General features: G+C 28.2%; 2 protein-coding genes across 2 annotated transcripts; one reads left to right on the top strand and one right to left on the bottom strand.

Annotated features, from left to right (window-relative positions):
- Positions 1-192: 192 nt before the first annotated feature.
- On the bottom strand, positions 193-15,780 carry LOC135960534 (cytochrome b5). The gene is made up of 2 exons (XM_065511843.1): positions 15,509-15,780; positions 193-1,078 (listed from the first exon to the last, which is right to left on the bottom strand). Exons 1-2 carry the CDS (start codon positions 15,626-15,628, stop codon positions 794-796), a joined length of 405 nt encoding a protein of 134 aa, XP_065367915.1. The 5' UTR covers positions 15,629-15,780; the 3' UTR covers positions 193-793.
- LOC135959765 (uncharacterized) lies at positions 9,135-10,055 on the top strand. The gene has a single exon (XM_065510822.1). The coding sequence runs from the start codon at positions 9,135-9,137 to the stop codon at positions 10,053-10,055; it is 921 nt and encodes a 306-aa protein (XP_065366894.1).
- Positions 15,781-21,281: the final 5,501 nt, after the last annotated feature.

Raw genomic sequence — 21,281 nt, 5'->3', positions numbered from 1 at the left:
TCAAATATTAATATAATCCACTCACTCATTCATTGGTTTTGCAAATTTAACAGATTTTGTAGGTATTAAAACATTAACTTGGTTGTCAATAAATTATTGTGTTTTGATTAGATATTTTCTGAAATAGAAAGATCTTTAATGTGATTATTTTTGTTGTTATTCATTGGGGAAAAATAAAGAAAAATGCACATATCTATCTATATGTATTTATTTATAATTTATTTTAATATTTATATTTATTCTAGCTTTTTAATTTGCATTATCAAAAAGACAACTGAACAAAGATTTAATATATATATAAAAAAACTTTCCCACTTCCTTATAACGAAATGTACTTTTGTTTGTTTGTTTGTTTCTTTTGTGTATTATATAAAAACGTATTTAAATTATGGAATTTAGAATCCATAAAAAGGAAATTTTACAGTACAAATATAAGTTTTTTTCTCATAAAATAAACTACAAGCAGCAAAGAGTTTTCTTGTAAAAGAATTGAATTTTATAAAATTAGACACTTTGAAAAATGAGCACTCTTTTGGTTTAACAAATTAAAATAACGAAGAAAACTTTGAATAATCTTAAATGCAATTCAAAATGGTTGTTAAAACAACTATTTAAATATAAAATAGTTATCAAAAGGAGGAATGAATTTTGCAACTAAAACAATATAGAGAAGAAAATTTTAACAAAACAAAAAAAAATTTATGTATATAAAGAAGGCCTTCTTTTGTTTGTGTAGATACAAATAATGTGCATTTGGTTTTTTGTTTTTGTTTTTTTGGAATTTAGTTTAAAATTATTGGGATTTGCTGCCGAAGAAATATTTGTAGATCAAGGTGGCAATTAAACCCAAAATGAGTGGCATCAACCAGGATTTCATGGAGTTTTCTTCGGTTGCTTGTTCACTATTCCAGGTGGGTTCAGACTTTTCGGGGATATTTGTACGTTCTTCATGCACCAATTCACCAATTTTGTATTGTTTCATCATTTCACGGGCATCTGAACTGTGGCCAACATCTTCGAAATTTTCGGTAGCATCTTTGCCAGCCTGTTCCATCAGCACCTCTTCACCGCCGGGATGCTAAAAGCAAATAAAAAAAACATACAAAATTAATATGTAGATCTTTATCTGTGAATGTATCTGTTTATATAAATACATGAAGACTGTCACTGCCTAAAGAGCGTGATTTATTTATAAATTCGTACAAAATTTATTCAACTATAATATGGAACTTGAAAATAAAAGTAAGAATATTTGTCGGTAATTTGTATTTGTATTCAACCTAGTATTTTGTATTCATACTGTCTACTGTTGGATTATTATTGTATTTTTGAATCAAGGTCAAAAATAACAAGAATTACGTATCATCGTGGAAACTTTAAATACCTTATAACTTCGTTAATATGCTTTTAAATGGAAAAATAAAGTTACTTTGTGATTACCCATATTTTCCATCAAAAATCGAATTTTTGAGTGAAAACTTTAAATCACTTGTAGCATCGTTAATATGCTTTTAAATGGAAAAATAACTTTATTTTGTGATCATCCATACTTCCCATTAAAAATCGATTTTTTAAGTGAAAACATAAAATCACCTATAACTTTGTTAAAATGCATTTAAATAGAAAAATAACGTTATTTTGTGATTTCCTAACAAAAACCGTTTAATTGAGTGAAAACTTTAAATCACTTGTAACTTCTTTAATATGCTTTTAAATGGAAAAATAACTTTATTTTGTGATCACCCATATTTCCTAACAAAATTCGATTGTTTGAGTGAAAACATAAAATCTTTTGTAACTTCGTTAATATGCTTCCAAATGGAAAAATAAAGTTATTTAGTAATCAGCAATATTTCCTATCAAAAATCGATTTTTTTAATGAATGAAAAATAATGGATGAATCCTGCTGCTCGTAAACGTATATTTTTTTTTTTTTTGAAATTTAAATTTGGTTGGCGGAGTTGAAAACTCTCAAATTGCCAGGTTATCCCACGTTGATTTTAGTTCCCAGTCGACCTATATCTTTATATAGGAAGCTGGAACTTTAAATCATTTATTAAAAAGTTAGGTTATGAAAACCAAAAACGATTGCATGTGGACAATGCAAACTTCGAGAAACTGTAACACGGTACAGTTAGACGACGCCAAACATTATCCAATGCGAGAGTGAGCCGCAAAACTCTCGAAGGCAGCGAAAAAGGGACGGCCTGATTGCCCTTAAGCGATAATGACAATGACGCGCGAGCTCTTTCTCCACCCAGAGCTGAATTACGACTCGTAAACGTATATTCATTCACAATAGTTGATTTTGTTCGTAACAGCTGTTTATTGTTTACAAAATTCCATCTAAAAATTTCACAACTGGGGAAGGTTTATGAACGAAAAATGGGAAAAGTTAACATATTTCATGTGAAATATTCACCCCTATCGCGAATCAACATTTCACATGAAATATGTTCCCATTTCTCGTTTATTAAGTTTGTTCACGTGAAAAAATTCCCCATTTTGTGAAATTTTTAGATGGAATTTTGTAAACAATAAACAGCTGTTACGAACAAAATCAACTATTGTGAATGAAAAGTTCATGGGAATATCACGAGATATTCACATTCCCCTTCGAGGGGAATGGATATTTCATGGGAACAAAATTTCCCTATTGCCGATAGGGGTGATTGATACAAACCAGACCCTGAATGAATGAATTCTTTTAAAATGAAAACCTTTAAATAAGGCTAAAGAAATTGTGTTATTGAAAATGGTTATTACTTTAATTGAATTAATTAATTCGAAGCTCTGGTTTCTCTCAAACAAATTTTTTACATAAAGGTTTCTCTCAGAGATTCGTTGCAAAAAGTGAATTTTGAATGATTAATGTTAGCCAAAAAAAACCTTGTTAAAATAAGTGTATCTTTTATATTTTTATGTTAAAAAAATAATTTTTTCATTCTAAATTGTACTTATAACATTTACACAACTTAGAAAAATACAATTTTTAATATAAAAACTTATTATTTCCAAAAAAAATCTATACTAAATATAACTATGACATTGATATGGATTATAGTATTAACATTAGATAGCTTTTTATAAATTAATAATCAAACAAATACAAAAACAATAAAAACTTAATAATCAGTTATCAAAAAGCCGGCAACAGAAACCAAATTTCTAAAACAATATGATACTACATATAAAAAATGTATAGTACCCACATGCAAAATACTAACACAAACGAATAACATCAAACTTTCCTTAAAAACAACAAAACTTGCATGCAATGCTTTTGTATTTCTTGAAAAATTCAGTCAAATGTATTTAATAATTTATAATACAGAAAATAAAACTCGAACAAAAAAAAATTTTATAAGTATAAAATGGTCAACACAGCTGATAACCATATTATATAAGGGAGATAGTAGTAGATACATAAATATATGTATTATATACATAAATATATGTATGAACGAATTTAACACATAGGAAAGTATTTATAAATTATTTTAAACACATATGTATGTACACATCTGCTCAAAATAATAGATACACCTAATTGGAAAAAATTTAAATGGCGGTAACATTGAAAATTTCCTCGCAAGCGTTAAGAATACATCATATTATTAAAATTTCTATCTGGCAATGTCATGTCAGTCAAAAATCTGGCAACTATTTGCTTTCATGTTGATTTTTAAAAACGAATTTATTTGAATTACAAAAAATTATTTGCTCATAAAAATAGATACACATCAGTAATTTGTAATTTGTTTATATACAATTTTTTTTTGTGCAATTTTTTGTTCCTATTTACGTGAAACAGTAAGTATAATTTAAATTTTAGCAACAATTTTATAAAAATTTCGTCCCATTTTTGAAGAAAATGGGACGAAATCATCATTGTGCCGAAGATGAGAAAAAAATTTTTCAAACGATGAGAAATCAAGGAAAATCATTACGGGAAATAGCAAAGAGCATAGGAAGATCTTTACATTTTGTCCAAAATGCTTTATCTAAAAAACAAAAAAGAGAAACTCGCGGTAGACCAAAGAAAACCAGTCCAGAAACAGATATGCGGATCGTCCTTATGGTTAAAAAAGACCCTTTCATATCATCGAAAGCTATTTCTGCGGAGCTATGTAACGAAATCAGTCCACAAACAGTTCGTCGTCGTCTTTTACAAGCTAAATTGCCGGGAAGAATTGCCAGAAAAGTGCCACTAATGCGCCAAAAAAATATCAAGACAAGATTAGAATTTGCTAAACAGCACTTACAATGGTCCGGGTGTGAAGGCGAAAAAAAATGGAGAAATATTTTATGGAGCGACGAAACAAAAATAAATTTGTTTGGAAACGACTGCCAAAGAAATGTACGCCGACCAAAAAGAAAAGAATTCCACGTTAAATTTACAAAAAAGACGGTAAAACATGGCGGGGGAAACATAATGGTTTGGGGTTGCTTTTCATGGAATGGTGTTGGTCCGATATTCCGAATAGAAGATACCATGAATGCTAGTGGGTATAGAGACATATTGGAAAACGTAATGCTTCCATATGCATCGGAAAATATGCCATTAATATGGACATTCCAGCAGGACAACGACCCAAAACATAGTTCAAGATTAGTTAAAAACTGGTTCTTGGAGAATAACGTACCTGTTTTAAGCTGGCCCAGCCAATCCCCTGATTTAAACCCAATAGAAAACTTGTGGAGTGAATTAAAGATAAGGCTTTCGAAGGAAGTTTTCAAAAATAAAGACGATTTATGGGAGAAAACGCAAAAAATATGGTACGAGATTCCATTGGAGAAGTGTCAGAACTTGATATCCAGTATGCCCAGAAGAGTGGAGAAAGTTTTACAAAACAAAGGTGGATATACTGGATACTAGCTTTACTTTAATAATAAACTAATTTTTTTAAGATAAAATTTATTAGCTTTTGTTTAATAAGAATTTTTAAAAATGTATCTATTATTATGAGCACCAAATTTTTCGAAATTTAAGAAATTTAATTTACTTTATAATATTTATTATTAATTATGAAATATTTTGTTTTTGTTTTTTACTCTCCTTTTAACTATAAATAAAAATCGACTGAATTTTTTTTATAATTTTACAATATACCATTATTTTTTTTCGTTTTTAAAAAATAAATTTTTGTGTATCTATTATTTTGAGCAGATGTGTATATATTATTTATGTACATATGTTTGTGAAAGTAAAACATTTTAACAAAATGGAATATGAAATAATGTGACTTTTGACCCATAGACAAATGCTTTTTTTTATTTTATTTCAATTCATTTTTTGTTATTGCTGTATTATGCCATAGGACAAAGTTACTTTGCAATTCAGATTTCAAAACGTTTTTATACGTTTAATGAAATGTGACGTTTTTTTCGAAATTGTATAATTCACTTACGTGTTCTTCATACGTTGTTTTCATTCAAAATTTTGCATTTCGAAAACTAAATTTTATATTTTTTTACTTAAAATTATTATTAAATACATTTGCAAAAAAGTTTTGTTTATTTCAGTTGTTATACACTACAAAATATCAAACAATTTATTGATAATAAACTAGATTTTTGAAATGTAACTAAAAAACTAAATCATAATTAATATTAATGAATTTCAATCGAAAGCTAAAACTGAAAACTATACATGCTATTAACATAAAGAGGTTATTAACTTTTATATAAACTAATATCTATGTTTAGGGAATTTTTTTTAAGTATGTATTTTAAAATGTAACCCAATTTTGCAATAACCGGTATAAACCAAAAGAGAAAAGAAACAACCAACCAACCAACACTAATGAAAAAAGTATAGATTGAGCAAAAATATAAATAAACACAATGGGAAATTCTAAAACAATGTTTAATTAATAGATAAATAGAACAATTTCAAGATTTATTTATCACACTATTATATTTACTATGAATTTTGTCATCAAGAAGTGAATTTCTTTCAAAGTTTCGAAAGAATTAATTCTTAATTTAACATTCAAAATCAAATTAAGTTTTATGTCTAATATAATAAAAGCATTATTTGCAACAAATGTTTATTTGATCTTAGATGACATTTATAAAAGCAAGCAACGTCAAGCTATATAATACATATAAAGCTTAAATTGTGATATTTTCAAAACTGAAGCACTTTATTTCAATAAATATTTTGGCTAATAAAATATAAATATAAATTTTTTACCGTTCTTTAAAGAATTCATAGGCTTAATTCCTTCTTACTTCAATTTATTCCCCTGAGAATTAATTCTATATAGAATTAATTCAAATCCATTACTTAAAAGCTTAATCGAATTTACTGTATAATTTAATTTCCCTTCAATTCAAATATATTACAAATAGGCTTTATATAATTGAATAAAGAAAAAAAATAGTTTCACTAAATATGTATTAGATTTGTTTTTACCAAAAAAAGAATTAAAGCAAAGGTTGAATGAATTTTATTATGGATTAATTTCATTATGAATAAATAGAATAATGAATTAATTATATTCAAATAAAAGCCTAATAATTTGTTTTGTTGGGACTGCCTGTACTGAAATGCATCGTCGCTTTTTTAAATGTAGTTTTGACAAGTAAAAAAATAGACGGAATTTTATTGCGATTTCTCTAAAGCGTCTCTTTATGTTAGAGTGGCCATGCTTTTCTAACAGACTTGGACTCGCAAGAGAGGTGTTCTGTAAATCGAAAGACTCTTGGCGAGTTCCAATCTCAAGAGTATACTAAAGTGAACAGATGTATTAAGACTAACTGCCTGTTTCTCTAAATACGAACGAACATTTTCTTTCGTATTTTATATTGAAAACAACAAAAAAATTTAAAATTTATTTGTTGTTTTCAATTTAAAATACGAAAGAAAACGTTCTTTCGTATTTTTATTTGAATCAAAACTAGTAGTATTTTCTTATAATTGTTATTATTAAAATGATCAAATTTAAGAAATGTTCTTTGGTTTTGTTAATTTTGTCTGTCTATTGTTTTCTATGCACTCGCGATTTAAATAAAAAGATGATATAAATGATCTTCGTGCTGTGAATTATTTAAATAAATTTTTTTTCCCAAAAAAAATCTGTAAAATCATGAATAAAAAATCCCATTTTTAACACTGAATTTGAATAGGAAAAATGAGAAAAGGGAAAGAACTTCATGATTGGGCAGATTAGAAATTTGAAAAATGCTGAAAGCAAAACGCGTAAGTGTCAGAACGTGTCAATAAAATCAGCACAGATCCATTTAATTTCCGTTCTCTCTGAGAAGAGGAACCGACATTAAAATCAACAAGCTCGTCTTTCTACACTGAAGTAGTAAGTAAATATCAGAATAATGAATTCTTTTTAGTCTTCTGTTTTTAAAATTTAATTACATAACAACATTCTTATTTTTGTTTCTTAATATAAGTAAATAAAAATAATATGTATAGTGAAATATTCACCCCTATCGGCAGTTCTCATGAAATATCCATTTCCCTCGAAGGGAAAATTGCTATCGTGATATTCACATGCACCCCTATCGGCAATAACATGTGAAATTTTGTTCCCATGAAATATCCATTTCCCTCGAAGGGAAAATTGCTATCGGGAATATCATGATGAACTTTACATTCACAATAGTTGATTTTGTTCGTAACAGCTGTTTATTGTTTACAAAATTCCATCTAAAAATTTCACAACAAGGGGAATTTTTTTCACGTGAACAAAGTTGATGAACGATAAAAGGAAAATATTTCATGTGAAATGTTGATTCGCGATAGGGGTGATGAACTTTTCATTCACAATAGTTGATTTTGTTCGTAACAGCTCTGTATTGTTTACAAAATTCCATCTAAAAATTTAAAAACACGTGGAATTTTTTCACGTGAACAAAAATGATGAAAGAAAAATGGGATAAGGGAACATATTTCAGGTGAAAATCAAACTAAAAATGTATCTTTAATATTATGACATTGCAGTTATGTTTTAATTGATGACATTTTTAAACTTTTAAGTTTGTTGGGGGCTAATATGATTAGATATTAATCTTATCACGCTACTTTAAACCCTTTCGGGACGGAGTTTTATTTTGAGAACAATATTGTTCAGTTTAAAACCACACATCATCACCTTAATACATTTTTATGTTTTGGTATCATTGATAAGATAAAGATGACCAGAAAATACCGATAACAGACACTAAACCAGAAGTGATATGAAACAAGAAAGTACTTACAACTAAAAATTTTAATATTTTCTAATTAAATCTAAAATTTTGTATTATCTTTTACAATGCTTTGTTTATTCCATCCTAAATACCTCGTTGAAAGTAAACATTTTGCACTTAAATTGATCTCTGTGGAGACTACATTTTCAATGTCTGCTCAAAATGCTAATAAGATGAAGAATTTTTATAAAATATTTTGATATGTTTCAATATTTGTGGAAAAATGTAGTGATTGATTTGTTAGCACTCATGGACAAGTTTCAAGAATTTGCCATAGGTACATCATACATTTTTATAGCAGAAAATCTCCACTTTTATGTTTATATAGTAGGTTGTCCACCATTCTAATACAAGATTTGATCATTACAAATATTCATAATTTATTTATATTTGCACAATGTGTGTACACGATTAATTAACTTTCAAGATCGACACCCATTGACCATTGCTTTATATATTCTGGTTTTGCACTGAAATTACTTATAGTGTAGTTTGTAATTAACATTATATAGGTATATGTAGTTAGTTTATGAAACAATAATTTAATAACAAATGAAAAGTTATTCAAAATAAATATTTAATTTCTATAACGCGTAGGTACACAACTATTACATCAAATTGTACTAAAAAAAAAAAACTATTAAAAAACATCTGGCAACGCTATGCCTGTATAGAAGTGTGTAATATTAACTGTCATTAAAAATAGAAAATAAATCTTAACTTTAACATAAATGAGAATATTTTTATAAATTACTTGGAAATTTACAACAATTATTGGATTGCATTTAATATTTGGTTAATTTTAACATCCTGGTTCTGTTTAAATATTCCTGATTGAAGTTGTTGCTGAAGTTGCTGTTGTTGTAGCTGCTTATTGCTGTATACATTTTTTGTGCCATATTCTTTTACTTATTATTGTCAATATGCCTGCCACCAGAAATATTAAATGTGGTAAATGCTCCGATGGACTTTCGAAAACCCAAGGTGCTATCCAATGTACATCTTGCAAATTGTGGCTTCATTTAAAATGCGCTGATGTTGCTGAGAAACACCTTAGTTTGCTTAAAGATAAACCAGCTTCTTTTTTCTTTAAATGTGCGGCCTGTTCTAATGCTGATGTAGATGATAATTCATTTCGTCATGAAATGTTATCTATGAAAAACAGTTTTGAGTGCTTTGTCGTTAAGAGCCAGAGCGACCATAATGCATTTAAGGATTCCATTGCCCAGATTTTATCAGACTTTAAAAATGAAGTGTCTACTGTTGTTAAAGAGATCAAATCTGATATTATGGATTGCAGGAAACTAATAAATCATGTTGATTCATCTACAAATATGAAGATTTCTGCGTTGGAAACTGAAAATAATATTCTTCACAGAAGACTCAATCGTGGTGACTTCGTAATTAGTGGTTTGCCCTCTGGCCTAAATGATTTGGATTCTGCTGTTATCTCCCTGGGTGCATTTTATAATGTTACCTTATCTAATTCTGATATTAACCATGTATGTTATATGCACAGCAGGAGACTTATTTTGGTAAAACTAAATAATGTTGGTATAAGGGACAAAATAATGAAGGAATATTTTAAGCAACGTTCCCTTACTGTAAAAAATATTATTGGAGGTGAGATTGAGAGTCGTGTATATATTAACGACCACTATTCCCCAGCTGCTTCTAATTTAAACGCTTTGTGCCGGAAGATGTTTCATCAAAAAATCATTTTGAAGTACAGGATTGTTAATGCTGACCATTTAAAAGCAAAGCTTACTCTTAGTGATGGAAAGGATGTTGAATATAGTATGGCGGAATGTGCTGAACTTTTCAATGTTAATTCTAACAGTTAGTTAATTTTTTTATTTTTATATTTTTTTTTTTTTTATTAATTTAAATTATAATCATTTGATTTAATAACAATAGATTTTCCTAATTACTATTTCTTTCACTTGTTATTAAATCAAATGTTTTTGTTTATTTTATCACGCATGAAATAGGATTTATTGTCCAGAATGTGTGCCTTATTTTCTGCACATATATTTTTCTAAATAATCTATGTAAATTTTCTTTTTTTTCTTTTTATTAATACTAATTTTGATATTGGTATATTGTACAATTGAGGCCAGCTGAATATATGTTTTCTTATTTGTTATTTCCATGCGTGGTATTTTGAACACTTTATTTGCACTTTATTTATACTCTATATCTTCCATTAATTTGAATTAACATTGTGCTTTTTATGAATGTTGAAATTAACAGTTGCTGATTCAAATTACAATATACATATGTCACACAGGTTTTATTTTTCTACTTATTTTGTAATTGCGAATAGAGTACCCTGTATGATGATTGTATTATGTATTTTTAATTATTTTCTAGTTTATTCTCTATTTTAATGATAGTGTATTTAAGAATAAGTTTTTTTTTTCTATTTGATCTTTTGTAATGTTTTCTACTTCGATTCTTCTATCTATTTGGTTCCCCGCCATGTTTTTTAAATTCTTTTTTAATGTCTATTAGTAGTAATAATATTGGTCCCATTCTGAGTGGTAGCGATTTTTTTAAATCTAGTTTAAGGAGCTTTTGCGATCAGCTTAAAATATCACATATTAACTGTCAAAGTATTCGACCTTCTTTAACTAACTGCAAATTTGATGAATTTAGAAACATTGTTGATAGTAACTTTGACTTAGTGGGTATTTCGGAAACGTGGCTTACTCCACATGTATCATGTGGATCTCTTAGCATTCCAGGGTATAAGCTTGTTAGGAATGATCGCTTACATTCTAGGGGCGGAGGTGTAGCTATTTATGTATCGAATATAATACGGTTTTCGGTTGTTTCTAGAGTCTCCCTTGTTGGCTGTGAATCAATCTTTATTTTACTTAGTCTAGGTGACATCAGGGTTTTGTTTGGTGTTGTTTATCTACCTTATGGTGACTTAGATTTGTTTGAATCTTCTCATTATGAACTGTTATCGAGATATACAAATATTATTATTGTTGGTGATTTTAACTGCAATATGTTTGAAATTACTAAAGCTTGTAGATTGAGGTCTATGTGTGTTAGATGCAATTTATGTGTCTCTCATAATAATAGACCTACTTATCTTGATGTGGCTCATGGCACAACTTCCTTGTTGGATATTTGGTTGGTGAGTAATTCTTCGTGTATGACGTATTCTAATCAGGCACAGTGTCCTGCTATATCTCACCATGCGTTTATATTTGCTACTTTTAATTTTGCTGTAGGGTGTCCCTATTCATTTTTAGAATATAGGGATTTTAACAGAATTGATTGGAATGGTGTTTTTTCTTGTATTGAAATGTTTGATTTTGGATACTTTTACAACTCTGGTAATATTGAGATTCAAAGTTCTTTAATTAATTCCTTGGTAGGTTCTTTATACAGCTTTGTTCCAAAGGTTAGGAAGAAGGTTTGGAGTAATAACACATCTTGGATGAAGTCAAGTGAAATTCAATTGGCAACATCTCTTAGGGATCTAGCATATAAAGTTTTTCGTTCCACTAGATCTTCTGCCTCTTGGCTTATATATTGTAGATATAGGAATAAAGCAAAAAGTGTTATTCGTAGGGTTAGAAGAAAGTATTACTCTAGATTATTTTCTGGTTTGAATTCCTCTGGAATGTGGAGAATTCTAAAGGGTAATGGTGTTTGTGGTGATATTGACTACACCTCTGATTATAATATTGATGATGTTAATGTTTATTTTGTTAATGCTACTAATTCTGGTTCAAGTGATGTAGTTGATTTTGATACTTTTATTGATGCTTCTGAATCTTTTTCTTTCTCTTGTGTGACAGAAATGGAAATATTTGATGCTATGAATCGGATAAGGTCTAAATCTATTGGCACTGATGGAATACCTATACGGTTTTTTAAGTTAATTTATCCTCATGTGTCGCATATTCTCAGGCATCATATTAATTTTATTTTAACATCGTCAACATTTCCTTCCACCTGGAAAATTGCTCGGGTAGTACCTATCCCAAAGTCTAGGATTATACATGGTCTTAATGACTTAAGACCTATTTCTATTCTTCCTTCGTTGTCGAAAGTTGTTGAGCATTTGATGAAGAATCAGATACTTTCCTTTGTCCAGAACCAGATTTCTGCTTCCCAGTATGCTTTTCGTCGTGGACATAGTTCTTCTTTACTACTTCTTAACTTAACAGATGATGTTCGTAATTCATTGAATAACGGTGATTTTGCGGCGATGGTGTCTTTGGATTTGGCTAAGGCTTTTAATTCTGTAAATTTTTGTGCCTTGATTAGGAAGTTGAAAGATTTGTTTTGCTTTTCAAAATCGGCTTGTAAGCTTATTTTCTCTTATTTATGCGATAGGTCTCAGTTTGTTGACATGAATGGTACTTATTCTAGCGTTCTTTCTCTTTCGTCCGGTGTTCCGCAAGGTTCTGTATTAGGTCCACTTCTTTTTATACTATACATTAATGATCTTCCTAATGTTGTTGATACATCTGTTTGCAAATCATTTTTGTTTGCTGATGACATCATGCTTTTATTTCGTTGTGGCTCCGATAATGGTGATGTGCTCCAGTCCAATATTGACTATTCCATTGATCGATTCCTGCATTGGTCTGTTAATAACTGTTTGACTGTTAACAATTCTAAAACTAAAGCAATTTTATTTAGCACTATTGATTTTCCTTTGAGGATTGTTGTTGGCAATACTAGTATTGGTTTTTCTGACAAGATAAAGTGTTTAGGAATTTATATTGGCAGGCGCTTATGTTTTGATTATCATATTGATCAATTGAGCTACAAAGTTATTGGTATAATACGAAGGCTTCATTCAGTTGGTGTTTATCTGCCTTGTCGTATTAAGTATGTTATTGCACATGCACTTTTAATGACTCATGTGATGTATGGACTGGAAGTTATATCTGGTACTGTATCTTATAATTTAGCTAAGCTTAATCGTATCACTAATATGATTGTTCGTTATGTATATAATGTTCCTCGTCGTATGCATATCTCGGAGTATGTCAAAAGCTTTTTGGGTTGTTCATTCATGAACTTTATTTCTAACCGTATTTTGTTTATGTTCTACAAGATTATTAAAACTGTACGACCAACTCGACTTCGGTCTGAGTTTACCTTTTCGCGGTCAAGTCGTAACCCGCAAATTATTATACCTAGGATTAGAAACTCTGTTTTTGAGCGATCGTTTATTGTTAGAGTTGCACGTTGCTGGAACTCTTTACCTTTGGAACTTCGTGTGTTTTCTCAGTCGAATAATGTATTTCGATTAAAACTTATGCGGTATTTAGTTACTCGATAGTTTTGTTATAATGTTCATAAAACTGTTTAATTTGTGTTATGCTAATTTTTATTTCATGATGTTTGCTACTACTTTTGGGATTATATAACTATGGTCATTTTTTTTTTATATTTTTTTTCTCTTTCTTACTTTGGCTGGGGAGCCATTAAATTGAAGTATTGAGTATGAATTGAAATAATTTTTTGTTTTTTTTAATTTTAGATATCTTTATTCAGGAATAAATCTTGTAATATATGTTAATTGGCCTAGGAAGGCTTTTTTATATTACTGTGAATAAATAAATAAATAAATAAATAAATAAATAATTGGAATAATGTATTAAATATTCATAAATAATTCTAATTAGCCGGACGTATTTCGATTTAAAACTAAATGCTATATTTATTATTCTTTCATTAGTTTTAAACTATGTACCTACTCAAATTATCGAAAACAGGTTATCCTAAGAATGTAAATAAAAAATATTTGATTTAAATACCTATACTAAATATATATATAAACAGATTGACAGCAAAAGTCACTGCAAATTACAACTATGAAAAGCCGCAAAGATTGACAGCAAAAGTCATTGCAAATTACAGCTAAGAAAAGGCGCATATTTAAAGAATGTCTATTAATAGATTACAAATATAAAACGTGTTCGCACACTTATTAATGGTAAAGTTTGTAAAGCTTAGACAATTACACAACTAAACTTTGAAAAAAGTAAGGAGTTCTATTGCAATAATTACAATAATATTTGGACTATGAATTAGTAATATTAATATAAATATTTGTAATATAATCTTATTTATTTCCAACTTTGGAAATAAAAGAAATACTGTCTGTTCCACTATGTAGAAAGAAAAATGAGTCCAACAAATTTGTATAAAAACACTCAGTATTAAAAATTCTTTCGAATAGTTTACCTACAAATTTGTTCGAAACATTTTTCTTTCGACATCGTGAAACAGTCTTATAGATTCAAATATAAAACACTTTATTTTCGAAATTAGCCATTTCCATTGCGGCTGGTCTTACTATTTTCCAATGTTTTGTTTACTTTTTGTATTGAAAATGTACAATTCTAGTAAAAGTAAATATTAAAAACAAGCTAACGAAAAGTCTTGATAATTTTAGATTCTAAACAATAATTATAACAAATAAAACAGTAATGAAAATAAAGGTTGGGTACCTAAAATTGTTTTAGTTTTTGTTTTTTCAAGTAAGTCAACAATAAATAATTTACGCGCAATTTTTAAACTAAACAAATGGACTTTAAACTTTTATATTTAATAGCATGTAGGTATGTATATTTTTACACCAGCTTAATGGACAGTTCCATATTAATTAATTATATCATAATGGCAATAAATTACAAAGCGACCTTTAAGTTTAGTAAACATTTGATTACATTAATAATATTTATATTCAAAAATAAGAAAAACTTTGTGGGTACCTACATAGGAAAAATTTTCATTGTCAAAAATATTAAACTGATAAGTTTATTACTAAATTAATTTTAACAGACTTGTACTTAAATAGTTGTTGTTATTTAAAGTAGAAAGTTTTTAAAATTGTTGATAAACAATAATCATCGTGTCACTGCAAACTTATTTGTGTCAAATCATTGTGATGTGGAAAAATTCTTTTCAATGAAAGTGCATTATAATTAAAAAAACGCCAACTGAGCATTACACAATAAAATTCTATTTTCTTTTATGAAAAAAAATCACCGACACATCCATTTCAATTAACATTTTACCAAAAATCTAACTAAAATTACTAGTTAATTAAAAGTGTAAGCCATCAATATATAACTGATTAATTATTTCATTCACTCCACCCTTTTTTTAACAAATTTATTCACATTTTATTCTACGTCGTTTTAAAAATTTCGTATATAAAATATTTAGTTTTGACTTGACATTCTTAATGCTGTTGTTGTTGTTTTTATTTATTTTTTGCTCAACTACTATTTCTGCTGCTGCTGCGACTTACCTCGTTAAGAAAAGCGGTCACGTCATACACGTTGTTGTGAATTACGAACCAATTATTTTCCTTGCTGTTGTGTTCGGCAATTTCACTGCGTTTGTACATTTTAACATTTTCTGACGACATTTTTGATAGGATTTTTTTATATAAATTAATATGTTTTAAATTATGTATTTATGTGAATACAAAGATCAATGTTCTTGAATCTTCTTTTTAGTGTTTAACAAGTTTTTCTTTGTTTAGCTTTTAAAAGCTACTCCGGTCACTGTTCAATAGGTAATGTATGTTTTTTAATTTTTTTTTATTGGCAATAGCACTATTTTTGTGTGGTTCGATTACTTTCGTGCGAAAAATAAAAAGACGTCAGTTTTTCGAAAATGAGCTGTGTTTAGTAGTGTTAACTGGAAGGGGTGATTAAATCACAGTGTTGTATTTGTTAAATGATACAGGGTTGCAAAATAAAGTATTAATACCGTTAGTTTTTAAATTTATTTTTTTTACAACTTCCGGCCAAAGTGTCCTAAAATATATCAGGAAAAGTAAATTTATTTATTTTGGTATTAAAGGGATCGATTAATTTTAAGTTTTTCTCGATTATTTGAACGAATAATAAAGTAAACAATATTATTGGAACAATTTAATAAAAACATATTAAAAAAACCAGAAAAATTTTAATAATTTGCTTGTGAGTAATGAATAAAAATACAAAATAACTCACATATAGGTGTAAATAATAACAAAATAGAGCATTTTAAATATATAAAGTCACGATAAATAGTTTATGAAATAATTTTTGATTATATCTATTGGGTGTATGACTTAAAAATGCGCGATTTACAATAGATAGTGTATCTTTGGGGTTTGTTTTTAATAACTTATAACTGTCATTTTGAAGGGTTCATATCTGTCATTTATTCTCATTTAGTAAATGAACATTATAATGTAAACAACAACGTTTTTATTTGCTTCGAAAATGTTGAATTTTGTGCCAACAAACCGGGATGTTTTGCTTTACTTCTTTAATTTAAACAAGTAAGAGAGCTATATTCGATCAAATTATACTTCAAAATAAAAATTTTAAATATTTTTAGGTAAACAAAATTTTTTTTTTTGCAAAGTTTTTTTTTTAATTTGTTTAAACAAATTCGAATTGTTTTTTTAAATTTTAAAATTTTTTTTTTTTTTGTTTTTTTTAGTTTTTTTAATACTTAGCGAAAAATAACTTTTTTTTAAAAAAATTCGGGTTTTCCCAACTTACTATGGTCTTATGTACGTCGTTGCAAAGGTCTTTGAAATATCTATCATATCCATATTGTCTATATTAATGACTTAGCAATTCAGATATAGGTCAAAAATAGATAAAAAAAATCAGGGTTGCCCTGGTTTTTTCCTTATATATCATCCATTTGTGGACCGATTTTCTCGATTTTAAATAACAATATTCCGGAGATATTGATGTATGAATCGTGTATGTAAGTTATTTGGGGGCATCGGAAAGTTGATTTCAACAGACAGGCAGATGGACATGGCTTAATCGACTCCGCTGTTTATAAGGATCCAGAATATATATACTTTATATTGTGGAAATTACGAAATTGACGGGTATAAAAAAAGTGCAGCTGAAGCACACCGAAGCTTATGGTGAATGTGTTTCATCAGTTTCAACGTGAGAGAGATAGTTTGTGAGATTCAGAAGTGGTGATTTTGACATGAAAGACAAAGATCGCACAGGCCAGCCAAACATGTTTGAAGACCCAGAATAATTGTAGGCATTAATCCAAGAAGATTGGAAACTACCAAGCAGCAATTTCAAAACGTTTGCGAGCAGCAGGATTCAACCATAAGCAGCTGCTGAAATCTGGCCCGACCATCACGGGGAACCTGTACCGAACGCAACTGATTCGATTGAAGCGAGCATTGGCCGAAAAACGCTCAGAATATGCGGCCAGACATGAGACCATAATATTACATCATGACAACGCGCGGCCACATGTTGCAATACCTGTTAAAAAGTATTTAGAATGGAGTGGTTTACAGTTCAGACCGACCGATTGCTATTTGTATCGATCGATGGAAAACGCTCTCTCTTAGATACGCTTCGCTTCAAAAATGTCCCTTTGATTTGATCAGATTATCACAACTAAAACTATTTTCTCTGTGAATGATTATTTAAAACAGGAAAATTAATATTGCTAATAGGACGACTTAACACAAATAAAATTAAAACTTCGAAGGATATTCATATTTAGTGAAAATAATGACAATAATTATGATTAAAATTTGTTTCTATAGTACATTCTGATTTGAAAAATTACGCTATGACATCCAGCCCTGCTGCAACTAAAACAAACTGCAATTCACTTTTCCATTTCCTTGGCAAATTTCTCTTCACTATTTTGTTCCAAATTCTTGGACATGCGCCTTCATAGCTTCGTGACTGTTTGTTTTTATATACATTTTCTAGCCACTATTATTCGTAATTTTGGCTACCGTTTGTGGTGGTTGGTTTTTTTTATTGTTACTTTCATTTGGCAAAGGATATTTCAAAGTCAAATAGAAAACTTCACCGTTTTTCTTAACAGGATAAGACGCACTTTTTGCTTTCTCCGTTATACAAGTGCAAAAAGTGTTTAAAAACCTTTTAATTATTTTCAATACTCATTCATAACTAACAAAGTCAAGTCGTCGTATTAAAATAAATATATAAATAACTAAATAACGTAACTACATATTTTATTTTGCATTTAAAAGAAACAAAGCGACTCAAATTTATAGGTGAGTGAATAGGAAAATTGTGAAAATTTCAAATTAAAAAAGTTATTAAAATATTACGCAACAAATGGGTATTGAAATAAAGGAGTGGATGGATAACTCTTAGGAATTTTATTTTTATTTTGTAATTAAAGAATATTAAAGATGAATTAAAAAGGTGTTTTGGATATTATTAAATTACTTAATTGATTTTCCATTGAAATAATAATAAAGGTGTGTAATTACATGCATGTATGTATATTTTAATATATTCTTGATAACTGGGATTTTAAACCTCAAATTCATAAACAGTTTTTAAATTTATTAAAGTTTTATAAAATAATTTTTTTAAATTAATTTTGTTTTGTAATCCTTTTATAAATATAAAAATTGTTTATGAATATGGAGGTAAGTAAATAAATAGTTTTTAATTTAGTTTTAAACAAATTATAATGATAAATAGTGCAAAATGTATTTATTTATCAATTTTGTTAATAATTGTTAAAAATTTAATAAAAACAAGTAAGAGTGCTATATTCGGCTGTGCCGAATCTTATATACCCTTCACCAAATTATACTTAAAAATTTTAAATATTTTTAGGTAAACTAAATTTAATTTTTTTCCAGTTTTTTTAATTTTTTGGAAAAAAAAATTTTTCGATTATTTTAATTTTTATACCCTTCACCTTCGTGAGAAGGGTATATATAAGTTTGTCATTCCGTTTGTAATTTCTACATTTTTCATTTCCGACCCTATAAAGTATATATATTCTGGATCCTTATAGATAGCGGAGTCGATTAAGCCATGTCCGTCTGTCTGTCTGTCTGTCTGTCTGTCTGTCTGTCTGTCCGTCTGTCTGTCTGTTGAAATCAGTTTTCTGAAGACCCCAGATATCTTCGGGATCCAAATCTTCAATAATTCTGTCAGACATGCTTTCGAGAATTTTGCTATTTAAAATCAGCAAAATCGGTCCACAAATGGCTGAGATATGAGGAAAAAACCAAGACAACCTCTATTTTTGACCTATTTTTTACATATATCTGGATTACTAAGACATTAATAGACAATATGGATATCTAATGATAGATATTTCAAAGACATTTGCAACGACGTATATAAGACCATAGTAAGTTGGACCTACAATGGGTCAAAATCGGGAAAAAAATTTTGAACCCGAATTTTTTTAAAAAAAAAAAAAAAATTTAAAAACAAAAAAAAAATTTTAAAAATTTAAAAAAAAAAATTTTAAAATTTAAAAAAAAAAATTTTTTAAAATTTAAAAAAAAATTTTTTTTTTTAAATTTAAAAAAAAAAATTTTATTAAAATTTAAAAAAAAAAATTTTTTTAAATTTAAAAAAAAAAAATTTAAAATAACAATCGAAAAAATTTTTTTTCCAAAAAATTCAAAAAACAACTGGAAAAAAAATGTAATTTTGTTTACCTAAAAATATTTAAAATTTTCAAGTATAATTTGGTGAAGGGTATATAAGATTCGGCACAGCCGAATATAGCACTCTTACTTGTTTTTTTTTAAATTTTAAATTTTTTTTTTTTAAATTTTAAAATTTTTTTTTTTTAAATTTTAAAATTTTTTTTTGTTTTTTCATTTTTTTTTTTTTTTAAAAATTCGGCTTAAAAATTTTTTCCCGATTTTGACCCATTGTAGGTCCAACTTACTATGGTCTTATATACGTCGTTGCAAATGTCTTTGAAATATCTATCATTAGATATCCATATTGTCTATATTAATGTCTTAGTAATCCAGATATAGGTAAAAAATAGGTAAAAAATCGAGGTTGTCTTGGTTTTTTCCTCATATCTCAGCCATTTGTGGACCGATTTTGCTGATTTTAAATAGCAAAATTCTCGAAAGCATGTCTGAGAGAATTATTGAAGATTTGGATCCCGAAGATATCTGGGGTCTTCAGAAAACTGATTTCAACAGACAGACAGACAGACAGACGGACAGACAGACAGACAGACAGACAGACAGACAGACGGACATGGCTTAATCGACTCCGCTATCTATAAGGATCCAGAATATATATACTTTATAGGGTCGGAAATGAAAAATGTAGAAATTACAAACGGAATGACAAACTTATATATACCCTTCTCACGAAGGTGAAGGGTATAAAAAAACATTTGTTATGGGAGTGTTTCTGAAACGTAAATTTTTAATTTTTATTATTTATTCCTAGTTTGGTCGCCACAACATTTTATTAAAGCAATTGAATTCACCGTTTGCCAATAAATTCGTTTGTTATATTGAATCTAATTTCTTTGTGTACCGACAAATTATAATATACAAAATTGTGATGGCAACGACGCAAGCTAAATAGGATTATTAATGTTGTTTCACTTTCACAATGTTTTCATATTTTGGAATGATGCGTAATTACTAGTATTTACTCATTCGTATTTTGACAGAAAATTCGAATAAAATAATTCTTAATTTATTTTTATTTTTTTGGAACTTGTCTTACAAATTATCAAGTGATTTATTGGCTAGAAAATGCGATGCGCAATTTCTACCATATATATGATAAATCCCCCAATAAAAATCTCTTTAAAGTCGGCATCTTATCTTTTCTGCATTTAATAACTTATTATTTTGCTATACATTAAAAAACAGATTTCTTCCAAATATTATTTGAGAACAGAATTCATTATTAAAGTTATAAAGTTATATATATGGTATAACATAATTGTTATTGCCGTTTTCCACTGTGTACAAATAGGACGGTTGCCAGGTAGTGTAAGATGCAATTTTTGACACAGATTAGACCACTCGTTTGCCCAGAAAATGATTTGCAATAGAACAGCATCAGCTAGGATGCGTGGAAGTCTACTAGAAGAGTAAAGAGAGTCCAAAATATAAATCGTTGTTGAAGTTACGAAGTATAACATTTGGGGTATTCACACGGTCTGCTATTAGTCATATTGTCATAATGTCCTAATATATTATAATAGTTGTTGTTGTGTTATAAACAAAAAAAGTATTATTTTATGACAAAACAATAAAC

The sequence above is a fragment of the Calliphora vicina genome, chromosome 5 (genome assembly GCF_958450345.1).
Source record: "Calliphora vicina chromosome 5, idCalVici1.1, whole genome shotgun sequence".
Taxonomy (NCBI): Eukaryota; Metazoa; Arthropoda; class Insecta; order Diptera; family Calliphoridae; genus Calliphora; species Calliphora vicina.
The sequence above is the reverse complement of the archived record's forward strand: the minus strand, read 5'-3'. Positions and strand labels throughout refer to the sequence as shown.

What these genes read in the sequence shown, in the direction of transcription:
- LOC135959765 (XM_065510822.1), top strand. Translation starts at nt 9,135, where the DNA reads ATGCCTGCCACCAGAAATATTAAATGTGGTAAATGCTCCGATGGACTT.
- LOC135960534 (XM_065511843.1), bottom strand. Translation starts at nt 15,628, where the DNA reads ATGTCGTCAGAAAATGTTAAAATGTACAAACGCAGTGAAATTGCCGAA. An exon ending in TGACCGCTTTTCTTAACGAG is followed by an intron (nt 1,079 to 15,508) that starts GTAAGTCGCAGC and finishes ATTTGCTTTTAG; the next exon opens with CATCCCGGCGGTGAAGAGGT.